Below are 14,782 nucleotides of genomic sequence, written 5' to 3'. Positions count from 1 at the left end.
ATTTGTAGGCGGAGACAGTATTAGGGCAATGCAAAAACACAAGATGGAAAGCACAAGTCGGGTTATAGCATCGTTCATATAGAAGGATGTCTGGGCCTTTTGCATGGAGATATGAAACGCAACCTGATCGTGAAGCCAGAGATGAAACGATTCAGCCAAACATGCCGTCCCTGGTCGCATCGGAAGCAACTTCCCAGGTTACAATACTCATACTGTGACAATGCAGGTGTGAGGCTTCAGCTAACGTTCAAGAGTAGTTACGCGTACGTGATGATCATCAGGATGGCTGTGGGCACACTGCCTTGGCTATGAGTGTAGCAAAACTGAAGTAACGTGGCACCTACCTAGATAGATAGTCTTCATGGGAGAAACCTAGGCAGTCGCTGCAAGAGAATGCTTCGGACTCGATAACAGACATTTTTGGCTCTGTTATAGATAGCGACAAGAGTTTCTAGGATACTGGGTTGCGAAAGTGCGGGGGGTGACGGCATCCACGAGAGGGTAAGAACGTGTTTCGAGGGTGAAACCCCAACGCGATCACACCTCGGCAAAACCTGCCCGCCAGCCTCAATCCAAGTTACGCTAACTTCAGCACTTAGACCTAAGTTGGGAAGCACTCAGATTAGCATGGATCCAACACCTCGCGTGGAAAGATTACTTTGGGAACTCGTGCAATCATCTAGTTATGCGAACGGCGGGGGCCGACAAGAAAGAACTTCATTGGTATCAGTACAGAATCATTACGTACAAGGACTCGCTGGAACGCGCAAAAAGCCAAACCAAATTTCCTCATCCAGGTCACGAACCCCAAAAAACACTTCCCCACAATGAACGCAGAGCTTGGTCTAAGCCGGCTTGACTCCCTCATACAGCGTATCCAGTTTCAAATCATCAACATCCGACTTCCACTCGCTCGCACGAGGTAGTACAACACGCCATCCACGATCTTCTGTCTCATTCAACAACATCGCCGCTTTATCCTCTGCGTCTTCCCGACCCGTTGCACAGATAACGAAAGTGGTGAGATAAAACATTACGAAGGGATATTTGGAGTTGATGCAATGTTGAATGTAGTATTGCCATGCATTAGCAGACCAAGGGCGATCGAATGCTATTGTGTTGTTAGCAACATGGCTAACAGGGAGTCAGCGTGATGATGAGACTTACGCATCGCATTCCAGCGGTAGATATGACCTTCCCACGTAGCAAACGTCAACCCAATATTACCGAGACTCTTGATGAAAGGCATAGGCCAAGCGCAATAATGTGTTTGTATCGAGCCTTTAGCCATGATGCCATCAGGGTGTTGTTGTTTGAAAGCTTGAGCAAAGTCTAGCAAGCAAGTGGCAGAGGGCAGAGGAAGCTCTGGTACCATGGAGGTCTGGTCACTATGATCATAGGGGAAGTATAGATCAAGAGCGCCGTCTGAGCCCTGCATGATCACCGGACGGGTTTGAGGCTCCTCGTACTCCTGGACTAGGCTAATGATGCCGCAGCGCTCCATATCGTCAACGACTCTTCGTACGAAGCGATTGGAATCCCGCGAACGGACTTCAGCTGCTGTATTCTTTTGGTAGGTTAGTATGGCGTCTCTGTCTGGAGCGTGGTGTCGGTATCGGTGGCCTTCGTACTGGACCGAGGGTGGTGCAGGGAAGCGCATGTCAGCCGAGCATTCAATGGTCATCTCCTCCAGGAATATCTCCTGTACTGAGGGTGGTATCACTTCAGAGACGACTCGTTTCGCTATCCGCCGAGGCGAAGGGTCACCGGCAAGCCTGAGCAATGTGTCTTGAACAATATCGATCAACTCGAATGGCATACCCGCTTCGCGATCGATGATGATGAATTGCCAGGAGTCAACGACGATGGGGTCGTACATGGAAGTCTTACGTAGCCGTAGGTCGTTCTTGACGTCTTCCAACGTGATCCTGGTAGTCCAGTCCGCTTCAGGATCTTGTGCAGAGGTCTGTACGGAGCGCGTACGTTTTATGAACAGATCGGCTTCGGTGGGGTGAACTGTAGCATCGACGTTCGTGCCTTCGTAGACGACAAGATATAGTCGCTGCGTTCGCCTACGTAGCTCATCCAAGAAGTATTGGGTCTTCGGGTCACCCATGGCCATTTGGCCACACAAATAGTTTCGTGCTTGAGTTTGTACTAATCCATCGTCCTTGTCGGTAGTCTTGATTGTCTTGGTAAAGTCTCCCTTACTCGTGGGGATAAATCCGAAGTAGATGCCTGTCGCGCATTCGCTCAAGATACCTGAATTGTTATACCAGTGCTCGCGGTACAGCCCAAGCATAAGCAACTTGCAAAGCGTAGTGTAGTCCTCGAAGTTGGAGCATATGCTCGCGGCAGTCCAAGGAGTAAGCAACGTCGGAAACCAGCGATATCTAGGTAAAGTTAGCAAGGAACGAAAAGGCTTTTTGTACGGCCTACAATATGTCCCAGCACGGCTTGGTCATCCGGAGGCCTTCACTAGTGCTAGGCACGTCTCCACCGAGTAGTCGGACGGTCTTCATATCGCCACCAGCAAGTGTCTGGGCGCAGATTGCCGCTCGAAGATACTGTACAGCGTGAGGTCTCCAGGCTTTCTCGAAAAAGTCGCAGTACATTTCCAGTTGGCTCGCTTGGCAACCGGACAGGTACTCGCCTATACTCTTCGATCTTGTTGCGCGCTCTAATGCATCAGCTTCGCTGTCGTTCAGTATCATTATCCTGAACCAAGCGCATATGATGTCGGTTCCGGTATCTCCGACGGCGTCCGCTTGTATCGGGGAGTCTGATAGCTGAGACGAAAAGTGTAGATCGGGCAGAATGTGGTATAGGCGGCGGATGGCGTCGGCACACAGGTCGGTAGAGAAGTGTTTGAGCACGAGTATAGTGCCATCGTCTATACCTTGTAGTGATCCGATGGGTATCGCAGGCTTCAGTGGAGACTGTAGTATCATGATCTGTTCCGAACAACGGTTGTCGTGGAGTACACCCGGTGTATCTGGTAGAAGTTTATGGTTCAGATTTGACACTACAAAAGGTCAGCATGACATCCAAGAGTACTCAACTGACACAATACGTACTCAGGATCATGTTCGCCAAAGTCCTGACCTCTTTCTCCAGCCTTGCAATCCATTCTATGAAATCTACGGTGTCAATGCCTCGAGTGTGAAATCTTTCCCTAATGCGACGACGAAGCTCAACCGCTAAGCGAAGTTTGAGAACTTTTTGTTTTGCGGTGTGTGCGTCGAATACAACAATCTTTTCTGCAGCAAGTTGGAGTTTTTCCCATCGAGTGCTCAAGTCGTTCTGTTCTCTGAGATGCCAACTGCACCAACTCTGATCCTCGGTCGATAGTAGGAGATGGCAGCGCCGTCCGTCTGTTTCTATAGCATCGCAACGACTGCCCTGAATCGCCGGTGACTCAGGTGGCTCGCATATGTGGATGAGGTTCCGTGCTTTCTCTCTAGATCTGAACCGGCGTCTTTCAGGCTTGTGAACATACAATAGGAGACTCATCAGAAACAGCGAAATAAGGAGAGCAAGAAACCCTTGGACCCACTAATGCTAGCTTGTATGCATACAAACCGAACGAAATGACGAAATGAAAGAGATGACGAAAGAATGTACAGTAGGGGAATGGTACGATGGGTCAAAAAGAAGTAGCCTTACCAACAGCGCGGATATCAGATATTAATGGCACCTCGCCTCAGGCCCTGAAGGGATGAAAGATACGCTAGGTGGACACGGACGCACGTTGTTGCAACGAGATGGCGCAGGAGTCTGTGCCGACTACGACCAGCCGCCGTTCTCGGGGAGCTGCATTTGCCTTTCTCATTTGTTGGCTCCAGCGCGAAGAGGTTGAACTGGCAACCCCTTCGCAGCCTTCGCCCTGCAGTGTTTTGAAACGGTCGGCCAACAGGCTATCTTAAGCGCTGTGGATGGCCCGCCTTGCGCTACGGGTACAACGAGCAAACCAGAACCCCAGGTCTTCGAAATCTAAAGCCTTGATATTCTGCGCGGATGTGAATTACCTAGGTACTTTGGTGTTGACGCTGGGATGCATGTATCTATACATTAGTCTGTCCAGAGGTACGTCCGGCAGATGCACATTGAGGTATATGCGAAGTCAGAACGACTACTCTCGTGTCGCCTGGTGTAGATTGGTATAGTGAAAATAAGCGAATGTTGTTCAAAGCGGGCGGGTAGATGTCTTGCATCATTGGTTGCTAGCGAGAAGGCTGGAGCTAAGCGCTCAGCTCGTTCGTTCTCAATTACGCCTTGTGAGTGCAACACCAACATCCTTGAGGTTCATAGCAACGCCCGGTCCTTGATATTAGGTACTGTTAGTATCGCACGGCCATGTACGTGCCGTGCGCATCGTATGTATCTGCGCGTGAAAGATGTAGCCACCAGCGCTTGTCCGAGCCGGATGGTCACTCAACCTCCAAAATCTACTGTAAGTCACGATGCGTGCTCACCGCCTCTACGTTTTGCTGGGATAGGCTCTCATGAGAGGTGCGACTAATCGGTGTGCGGGTTGTCGTCATGAAGGAGCGTTGGCAATGGTTTCAGTATGCGCTGGACCAACCAGTCCTCCACCCTGTATACACAATCGTTTCCTCGAAGGCTGGAGAGATGCAATGGGAGTCGTGTTACCATTGTGTTCTTCGTTTCCCTGGATATTTCCGAGGTTGTCGTGAACGCGGTGGAGAGATGAACGCTGGGGAAATACGGGGAAAACTCCGAAGCCTCCGATCCAGATCTGCAGTCGGCATTTAACCATGTCCCCACATTTTCGGTATACCGAAAGTAGGAATGGGGTAGCTCTCATCCGAGGTTGCGCTCTGGTGTGATGCATGGCAGCATCATGGAGCTTCTCCACACGCGATACACGCGGTTTTGCTCCTTGTTACCGTTGCCAGTACTCCCTAAATATCACTCGAGGAATATTTGGTTCTGAGGAGTGATTATCAATATCTCTAGGCACACGCGCAACCCCCGCATTGTTCTACACACCCGTGTAAAGAACGCCACAACCCTCACATCATGGTGATCTCAACAGCAATCCGTGTAGCGCCTTCACGGGCAGCCCGCGCACTGAATCTCCTCCGTACCGTGCAATATACGCATCCGCCGTCATGTCCATGCCATTCGAATCCCAATTACCACCAATCGCCGGCTACCGTCCAGCAAGCACGCCGACACCTCGCAACGCCCCTCGATCAATTCCAGCAGAAAGAATATGCTTTCGAGATGGCAGCGTCGAGCATACGATTCGGACCTGGATGTACAAAGGAAGTGGGCATGGACTTCAAGAACATGGGCAGTAAGCGCGTCATGGTTGTCACAGACCAGAACGTGAGAAAACTAGATGCCATGAAGCAGGTCATTGAAGGCTTGGAAAGGGAGGGTGTGACATATGAGATCTTCGACAAGGTCAGAGTGGAGCCAAAGGATCACAGCATAAAAGAGGCGATCGAGTTCGCGAAGCCGTGGAAACCAGATGCATACTTGGCTGTCGGTGGTGGCAGTGTTATCGACACAGCCAAGTTGATGAACCTATACACTACATTCCCCGAGGCAGACTTCCTGGACTTTGTCAACGCCCCGCTAGGCAAGGGAATGCCTATTCCATCGAAGCTTTTCCCACTTATCGCTGTACCAACAACAGCAGGAACTGGATCTGAGACGACTGGTACCGCCATCTTCGATCTAGTCTCCAAGCGCGCGAAGACTGGTATCGCTCATCGCAACTTGAAGCCTACTCTGGGTATAGTGGATCCACTTAACACGCGCACCATGCCTTCTGCTGTCCACGCCTCCTCGGGTCTCGACGTGCTGTGCCATTCTCTCGAATCTTGGACAGCGATACCATACTACGAGCGCACACCACGTCCTACCAATCCACTCAACCGCCCAGCTTATCAAGGTGCAAACCCAATCTCCGACATCTTCTCCCTCAAGGCTTTGAAAGACACAGTCAAGTACCTACCTCGCGCAGTCAAGGACCCCGATGACCACGAGGCGCAGTCTCAGATGCTGCTAGCTGCAACACTCGCGGGTGTTGGTTTCGGTAACGCAGGTGTGCATCTCTGCCACGGCATGTCCTACCCCATCTCAGGCCAAAACCCCGGATACAAACACGCAGGTTACGACGTCGATCACACCATTATCCCACACGGCGTCAGTGTTGCGGTAACTGCGCCGGCAGTTTTCAGATTCACAGGTGCGTCAAACCCCGAGCGACATTTGGCTGCAGCCGAGGCATTCGGTGTCGATATCTCGAACGTCAAGAAGGAGAGTGCAGGGGAGGTGTTGGGTGAGGCACTGGCAGAGTTCTTGATCAAGCTTGGTGATCAACCACGCGGTTTGAAGGCGCTTGGTTTCGGAAAGGAGCATTTGGATCAACTGGTTGAGGGCACGATTCCTCAGGCAAGAGTACTGATGCTAGCGCCGAGTTTGGAGATGCAGAATATTGATGTTGAGAGGGAGCAATTACGAGGCCTGTTTGAGGATGCGATGGAGTACTGATCGACTAGCGGAGGCAGTCTGAGCTGTTACTCGAGATTACACATGCTTCAACATTTGACTTCGAAAGTACCGTCTTCGTGTTGCTAAACATCTGTGAATAGACGTAAAGGTTGGCAGGTCCGGTCTCATCACTCCAAGCCCCCTGAACTTCAAGACGGCATCCAATCGACATAGCCTCAGGCTTTAGCATCGGCGTCTAGTGAGTTTTATCCTGGGTATAGGTGACAAACTAGGCTGGCTGTTATGAAGGTTGACAGTATGACAAATAACTACCCCTCGTGGGGACCACACCAGATACCCGAGTTCCACCGTCCGATGTGACAGGGGTAACTCACAAGTTTCCTGGTCGATCTAGATCTCAACCTAGCCCAGTGGTGAACAATGTGACAGCGCTTGAGGCTCCTCGGTGTTACTGTGGGGTTACTTATGCGTTGTGCGGAGACTGTGACAATCTTCTCACTTGGGCGCGCCATGCAACGAAGCCACGATACGTCAATGACTCTGAATGTAACCATGTGAAAGGAATACCTCCCGCAATCTCCACTGGGATCGTGGCGCAGCCCGTCAAAGGTGATTTCCTAGTGCAGATCCCGCTCGCAACTGGACGAGACGCTCCCAACGTCGACGTCATGGGTCCAGCCAAACCTCCACGATGCCCTGCTTCTCTAGGATGAGTGCATGTCGATCTAGATTTGTGCTCGGGGCTTAAATCAAACTTAAATCCTTTCCATGGACCCTGATTTTACCTTGCAAAATAGTTTATCTACTAGTTGTCGTTCTCCCCCTCTTGCATCACCAGTAGACGGGCTCATTTCCGAAATAACGCGAACCCCGCCTTCAACCAACCAAATATCGCTAGCCGCGTCGGTCAAGCTTCATAACAACAACGTTACCCTCTACACGTGCGAAGACACGTTCCACGACTGCACCTTGGATTATTGAGTATCACTACACACCTGCAATATGTCAGCGCCTACTTCTGCCACGAGTGAGGTGCCCACGCGCAGTCTCACAAACCGATCTGCCGACGAAGATGCCATCCCAGGCGAGGATACCTCAGAGGTGAGCAGTCCGAAGACCAATGGAAGGAATTGCACCTAACAAATTCCCAGGTTACAAAGCTCTTTGCGGAGCGATTGCAAGCTTGGAAACACGCCGTTGCCTACCTCGAAGACTATATTACCGCGACCGAGAAGACGAACCATGCACACGGCAAGGAGTATGAGCGGGTCTTGAAGGTTGGTTAAATCAGTGCGATAGAGATGCGGTTGCTGACGTAGAATAGACGGTCAAGGATCCCCTGAAGGAGGGCCACCATTTCGATCAGTCGCTCGGTGGTATCGCGGGCATGTTCGAGAACATCAGGTCCAACACCCAGGTACGACATGCTTCCACACAAGAAAACAATGGCTCTTCTAACAATGCTAGGGCATCTCAAACCAACACTACGAGACGGCCAAGCAGCTGAAAGGCACCATCCTCCCCATCTTTGACCGCCTGCACACGGAGATTAAGAACAAGAGCAAGGAGCTCACAAAGGGCGCCGGTAAGGGCAGTAAGGCTGTCGACAAGGCTCGCCAGCACACTCAGAAGCACATTGAGCTCCTCGGCCAGCACACCGCAGTTTTCGACTCGCACAGTGGCTCTATGAAGGCTACCGACGACCCATACATCCTCCAGCGCGGAGTCAACCACCGTCTACACAAGCAAGTGCAGGAGGAGAACAACAACCGCCAGGACTTGATCAGTGTGCAGAACTCTTTCGCACAGTTTGAGGCCCACATCATCCAGACGGTCCAGCACGGCATGGGCCAGTTCTTGCAGGTCGTCAACACCCAGGCCGAGCACACCAAGGCTGCATACACCGACATGGTCGGCACATCCCAGCGCATCCCTCAAGACTTTGAGTGGAACGGCTTCATCCAGCGCAACAACACGGTCCTCATCGATCCCTCCGCCCCACCCCGCACACTCGCCGACATCAGCTTCCCCAACCAAAACCACCGCTCCACCCAGCCGCTCATCTCTGGCTCGCTCGAGAAGAAGGGCAAGATCATGCGCTCCTACGACACAAACTACTACGTCGTCACCCCTTCCAAGTTCCTCCATGAGTTCAAGACAGACGACGACTTCGCTAAGGACCCAGTGCCCGAACTGTCTCTCTACATCCCCGACTGCGTCATCGGTGCCGTCAACGGACAAAAGTTCAACATCAAGGGTAAAGACGTATCCAAGGGAAAGATTGGCGGTGCTTTCTCCATGACACACGAGTTCGCATTCAAGGCACACACCCCACAAGCTGCGGAACAATGGTGGGATGTCATCCGCCAGGCAGCCGGCAAGGTGACCAACGAAGCCCCTTCGAGTGTACCTACCAGTCCTGTCTCCGGAGATAGCAGCCCCCAGAACATGTACCCTGAAGAGAAGACGCAGCCTGCTCCTCTCCAAACCCAGGGACTGGAGAAGACTGGTACCAATGCAACCGACCATGCTAGTGCGCCAGGCTCTGCTGTGCCAGGAAGTGCGACTACGGCGCCCACGAGTGCTGTCCCAGGCGAGCCGGGAAAATACTAGTGGAAAAGTCTCATGATGGCTACTTGTACGTCTGAGGAGGAGGAGGAAGTTGATATGGAGGAAGGTGGAGAGGAAGTTGCTTATTGAACACGGTGGCTCGAATTGCGTATATATACATACCCCTTTACTGTTGAATAGTACTAATACATTCTAATGCCTTTGTAAACTTATGTTGTTTTATTGAAGTGATCAATCCCACATCTGTCGTACATTCAGATTCACCCGTTTGTTCGCCATCCACCCCCTCCACGCTTCATACTCTCCATCTCCCTCCGTCGTCCCAGGCCAATCTCTCAAGTACTCAGGACAGGTCCCTGCTACTATCTGCGGAACGCCATGCCAGGCGAACCTCGACTCCCCACTCATATACACGGCACTTCCCGACCTCAACCTCAACGTCAAAATCTTTTCCTCACCGCCATCCTCCTCTCCGCCCTCTTGCACCTTTCCAGAAGTGCCGAGGACGAAGATGGCATCACACCCCAGACTCACACTAACTAACCCCGTCCCACTCATCTCAGCAACATCCCTATGTACACTCAAAGTATCGCCCGGTGAATAGAGATTCACAATCGCCGCTTCGGCCTTTGTTTCTGTAAACAAAGATTCCAGCAGACGCTTGATATCTAAAGGGAAAGCTGGCGGTGCGGTGCTGGGGTAGCATTTCGCAGTCCAATCGTACTGGCCTCCTAGGGTCGTCCAGCGAAGTTTTTTGTTGAGGAGTTGCGGGGTGGAAAGGGGTTTGTGGATGGTGGGGTCGAGGGGATGGGCGATTGGGGTCGAGGAGGAAAGAGGAGGAAGGGAGAAAAATGAGGATTGGGAAGAGGGGTAAGACAGCTTGTAGTGCGTGTGGATGTTTGTGAGATGAGATGGGTTGGAAAGGTCTCGGTGGAGGAGGCGGGATAGCAGTATGGATTGGATGCATGGGGGGAGAAGGGAGGGGATTATGTAGAGGCCTGTCTTACCTGTTAGGAACAGAGATTATGAAACTACATGAACAAGAGCTATAGTCTATCATGATGATTCCAGACTCAGGAACTTCCTACCTGGCATGTCTTCGTGCTCGTATACTGGTATCGACCTTGGCAAAGCCATGTCTTGGTGTTCTTCCTCCCCATCTTCACCGGCAAAGGTCCGGAAAATGGCGGTCAGGTCTTCTGCGGTGTAGTGTTTGACCACGCGCACTTTGCTGCTTGATGACGCAGAGGCGTCGTTTGATAGATCGATGATGTCTTGATTTAGGTCCAAGTTGTTCAATGTCATCTTTTGGTACTTTTTGTAGACATTGCGTATGCTGTCTGGAGGGCGTTCATGGGGGTCCAGGTGATGCATATTTCTGCTAGATAGACTAGACGCAAGCCTTTGGTGAGATGGCATATGTCAAGATTTAATATCGTCAGGCAGCGCGTGTAGGTAATATGAGACATGTAGAGAAAAGTGAGAACAGGGGTGTTTGACTAAGCTCGCGTTTGTGGCTGACGGCTGCGCGTTGCCTGATGCGTCAAGGGTGTTTACATCTCGAATTTCCTAACATCGACACCCTCGTTCCCTAGTCCCAGCCGCACCTTCCTCCCTACCCGCACTTACTAACCACAGGTACACTGGAGCTTGCTGGAGAGGCATTCAATTACCTTGACCTCTACCCGGTATAATTTGATCTCGCTGCGAAACAGCGCTCCTGCGATCTAGCTAAACACGCTTGACCGCTTGTCTTCCACCTGAAGCATTCGCAGTCCGTAGCCGATCACAATGGAGAACTACCAGAAGTTGGAGAAGGTCGGAGAGGGTACGGCATCATCCTCTTACAACACCCTACTATGCGCGTAGCCTTTACTCACATGTCCTCTCAGGAACTTACGGAGTCGTCTACAAGGCGCGCGATCTCACCACCAAAGACCAACGTATCGTCGCCCTCAAGAAGATCCGCCTCGAAGCGGAAGATGAAGGTGTCCCTTCAACCGCCATCCGCGAAATCTCGCTCCTCAAGGAGATGAACGACCCCAACATTGTCCGCCTCCTCAACATCGTCCACGCCGACGGTCACAAGCTATACCTCGTTTTCGAATTTCTGGATCTGGACTTGAAGAAGTACATGGAGGCGCTACCGGTTAGCCAGGGTGGACGCGGCAAAGCACTGCCAGAGGGTTCTGGTCTAGCGGGTCAGAGTCTGAGCATGGACGACAAGATGGTGAAGAAGTTTATGATGCAGCTGTGTCAGGGTGTGCGCTACTGCCACGCTCATCGTGTGCTGCATCGCGACCTCAAGCCGCAGAACTTGCTCATCGACAAGGACTGCAACCTGAAGCTGGCGGATTTTGGTCTCGCTCGCGCTTTCGGTGTCCCGTTGCGAACATACACCCACGAGGTATGCAAACAAACCTTGGTGGATGATTGGGCATGTTTTCTAACTTGCAATAGGTCGTCACGCTATGGTACCGTTCTCCAGAGATTCTCCTTGGTGGTCGTCAATACTCTACTGGTGTTGACATGTGGTCTGTTGGCTGCATCTTCGCCGAGATGTGCACGCGCAAGCCTCTGTTCCCCGGTGATTCGGAGATTGACGAGATTTTCAAGATCTTCCGGTATGCAAACTCAACTCACATGTCCCATTCCAAACGCTAATCGTGTATAGTATCCTCGGTACACCCAACGAACAGGACTGGCCCGGCGTCACCTCCTTCCCCGATTTCAAGCCCTCGTTCCCCAAGTGGGGCCGGACAGACGTTGCGAATATTGTCACCAATCTCGACGAGGTTGGCCTTGACCTACTTGATGCGCTGCTCGTATACGACCCCGCTGGCCGCATTTCAGCAAAGCAGACGGTTATCCATCCGTACTTTGGTGGTATGAACGGTGACACACGACACGAATACAGCAACGGCTACCACTAGCCTGTCCCAGGAGGATGCTACGACTGTTACGCATTAGGCGGCCTGCATAATTGGTGAGCAATACGAGACGTTAGTGTCTACATGAGATTTCCTGCTTTGTTCTGGATACGAGGATTAGGGCTGTACCTCATCGGACAGCAAGCGGCGTTCCGGTCAGGATATGTTACAGAGTACATGCATGCAATACTACACATAACGACATTCAGTTGCTTCATCTTTTGTATATTGTTTGTGCTGAACACCTGACTCGCCATCGTGTCCTTGGGGTTGCAAAATGACGTAGCGCGACATGCCCCACCTCAGCCCTACGGGACCCGTGTTGAATGCAGGAACGCGTCCACGTACCAGGTCCCCAACTTTGTAGACTACTCACCACACTTGCTTTCTAGTTACTCAGCATCATGGCTTCTTCAACACCGAAATTACTCCCGCCATCCACTGGCCCACGGCTCATCGTCTACCACCAGACTTACCACGACTCAAACGGCAATTACCACTCGTTGCTTCCACTGCTCACGAACAATACGGGCATCACACATGTGATTATCGCAGCCATTCACCTTAATGATGGACCAGGGAACATCACGCTGAACGATCACCGGCCTGACGATAAGAGATACGACCAGTTATGGGGCGAGGTGAATTGGTTACAAGGTAGCGGGGTCAAGGTGTTGGGTATGCTAGGAGGAGCAGCAAAAGGCAGTTTCGAGAAGTTGAGTGGAGACGAGGAGAGTGTACGACACCATATCCCCCACCTTGTATCCTACTGGCAGTATACAAAAGCTAATAGAGACACTAGTTCGAGGCATATTACACCCCCCTCCGCGACCTGATAACCCGTTACTCCCTCTCAGGCCTCGACCTCGACATCGAAGAAGAAATCCCCTTATCCACCGCTACACGCCTCATCTCCCGTCTACGAACAGATTTTGGTCCCCCGTTCCTGATCACCCTCGCTCCCGTCGCCACAGCCTTGATCCCCGATCCTAATATCCCCGCTCACCTGCGTCCACCCAGACCCATGCTAGCTAGCGGACCCAGTCCTAATCCTCTACACCCCACTTTACCTCATCTCAGCGGGTTCAGTTACCCAGAACTGGAATGCAGTGTTTTTGGAAAAGAGATCGGCTGGTATAACACGCAATTCTACTGTGGGTGGGGTGATGCGGGGAGGACGGAGTGGTACGATGCGATTATAGCGGCGGGCTGGAAACCAGAGAAAGTGGTGTTGGGTGTAGTTACGAACCCGGCAAATGGGGCTGGACACGTGGGTATACAGAAACTAGCAGATAACTGCAAGAGGTTACGGCAAAAGTACGGGAATATCGGGAAAGGGTTTGGAGGCCTTATGGGGTGGGAGTATTTTAATGCTGGGGATTGCGAACAAGACCTTGTTCACGTTTCTTCGCTGGAACTGGATAACGATACTGTGCAAGCAGGGTGGGTTAAAGCCCTGGGCAGAGTGCTACGCACAGAAGAAGAAAACAACACAGGGCAGAGACCATTACAAGGTGTCACGGCTGATCAGATCCGCAACATGGTTAGTAACCTCCCTGCTGCACGAGCGGCTTGGCCAGACGAAGAAGTGGACAAGTTGGTTGTGTTGGGGTTTTCGCGTCAAGAGGCCATTGCGGCGTTGAATGCTACGGACGGGAATACGGAGATGGCGGCGGGGTTCTTGTTTGAACATTATCCGAGTTAGATTGTAGTCTAGAAGGGGATAGATTAGGGTTGGGTAAGGGGGTCTGTAGATGTATGGGGATATTATAATGGATAATGGTGTTGAGAGATGCTGAGCCTGTCATGGATCTGGAGTCGGAACTACCAAGTGAACGTGGTGATTGTATCAAGTGAACCCTGCGTCTTTCCCTGCCCGAGCATGAATTTGCCTGTACGATACTCCAGATCCTTTGTGGGCTGTTGTAAGCCAAGGGCGTTGAAGCCAAGACAATATATAATCCACTGTAAGCAAGTCAGACGAGATACCACAATGTAGTACATCAATCCGGAAGGGGTACAACACACGAATCTCTCAGCTCACACTAGACACGCTATGTTTCTAGACTTGAAGGACTGTTGCGTGTAGCGGACGTGCTACCAGACCCAGACTAGCTCGCGAACGGCTGCCCAAGCCCCGAGATCGGCTATCTGCCCGATCACTCCGGTGTTTTGCCGAAGAAATGGAATCGGCAATGTGAGAGGTGGAAGAACTGACTTGACTTTACAGCGTGATCATCGTGTTACTACCTTTTTCCGTGTCATTGAGTCAGGACATACAGGAAGGGAAATGGTAGGTGTAGTCTGGGGGGAAGTCAGTCACACGCTGCGAGGTTTAAGTGGAGTTCACTCATGCAGAAGTAAACAAGAAGGATGCAATGGATGGTGTATGACATGTGTGATTACTACCAATAGTAAGAACGATGCGCGTGGGGTATCCAACTCTAATACCTCCCCTTCCAACTCAACCCAATTCTGAGTGGTGAAGCTAAATGAAATCTATCTCTATACCTATACAATGTCGAAGGAAAGAAGAAAAAAAGTCTTCTAATGCTATCGTGATAACCATAATCGTAACCATGAAACTGAAAAAATAATAGAGTAGAGCAGAAACGACAACGCCCTCAACGCGCTTCGGCCATATCCGTCACGGATAACGTCTCCGTCCTGAGTGGAGATCGCTCCCGTGTTTTCTCTAGCCGCGGGACTTCCAGCAAGCGAGATGGGCTATGGCTGCGATAGGCTGATGTCGGAGACAAGAAGTTCGACGAACCGGCCGCCGATGGTGAGGT

The 14,782-nt window shown here is 51.5% G+C and overlaps 5 protein-coding genes across 5 annotated transcripts; 4 read left to right on the top strand and 1 right to left on the bottom strand.

Annotated features, from left to right (window-relative positions):
- Window positions 1–845: 845 nt before the first annotated feature.
- ALTATR162_LOCUS1047 (uncharacterized protein) lies at window positions 846–3,087 on the bottom strand (the record flags this gene model as incomplete). The annotated part of the gene is made up of 4 exons (XM_043308642.1): window positions 846–1,111; window positions 1,168–2,393; window positions 2,440–3,025; window positions 3,078–3,087. The coding sequence occupies 4 exons, from the start codon at window positions 3,085–3,087 to the stop codon at window positions 846–848; spliced, it is 2,088 nt and encodes a 695-aa protein (XP_043164577.1).
- A 1,956-nt stretch (window positions 3,088–5,043) lies between these two features.
- On the top strand, window positions 5,044–6,528 carry ALTATR162_LOCUS1046 (uncharacterized protein; the record flags this gene model as incomplete). The annotated part of the gene is made up of 1 exon (XM_043308641.1): window positions 5,044–6,528. One exon carries the CDS (start codon window positions 5,044–5,046, stop codon window positions 6,526–6,528), a length of 1,485 nt encoding a protein of 494 aa, XP_043164576.1.
- Window positions 6,529–7,491: 963 nt separating this feature from the next.
- ALTATR162_LOCUS1045 (uncharacterized protein) lies at window positions 7,492–9,102 on the top strand (the record flags this gene model as incomplete). Its single annotated transcript, XM_043308640.1, has 4 exons — window positions 7,492–7,590; window positions 7,641–7,766; window positions 7,814–7,906; window positions 7,957–9,102. 4 exons carry the CDS (start codon window positions 7,492–7,494, stop codon window positions 9,100–9,102), a joined length of 1,464 nt encoding a protein of 487 aa, XP_043164575.1.
- Window positions 9,103–10,851: 1,749 nt separating this feature from the next.
- ALTATR162_LOCUS1044 (uncharacterized protein) lies at window positions 10,852–11,993 on the top strand (the record flags this gene model as incomplete). The annotated part of the gene is made up of 4 exons (XM_043308639.1): window positions 10,852–10,888; window positions 10,953–11,467; window positions 11,521–11,684; window positions 11,735–11,993. The coding sequence occupies 4 exons, from the start codon at window positions 10,852–10,854 to the stop codon at window positions 11,991–11,993; spliced, it is 975 nt and encodes a 324-aa protein (XP_043164574.1).
- A 401-nt stretch (window positions 11,994–12,394) lies between these two features.
- Window positions 12,395–13,695, top strand: ALTATR162_LOCUS1043 (uncharacterized protein; the record flags this gene model as incomplete). The annotated part of the gene is made up of 2 exons (XM_043308638.1): window positions 12,395–12,727; window positions 12,793–13,695. 2 exons carry the CDS (start codon window positions 12,395–12,397, stop codon window positions 13,693–13,695), a joined length of 1,236 nt encoding a protein of 411 aa, XP_043164573.1.
- Window positions 13,696–14,782: the final 1,087 nt, after the last annotated feature.

Source organism: Alternaria atra (assembly GCF_907166805.1).
Source record: "Alternaria atra isolate CS162 genome assembly, contig: 21, whole genome shotgun sequence".
Lineage (NCBI taxonomy): Eukaryota > Fungi > Ascomycota > Dothideomycetes > Pleosporales > Pleosporaceae > Alternaria > Alternaria atra.
Note: the sequence above shows the minus strand (reverse complement) of the source record. Positions and strands in the feature narration are given on the sequence as shown.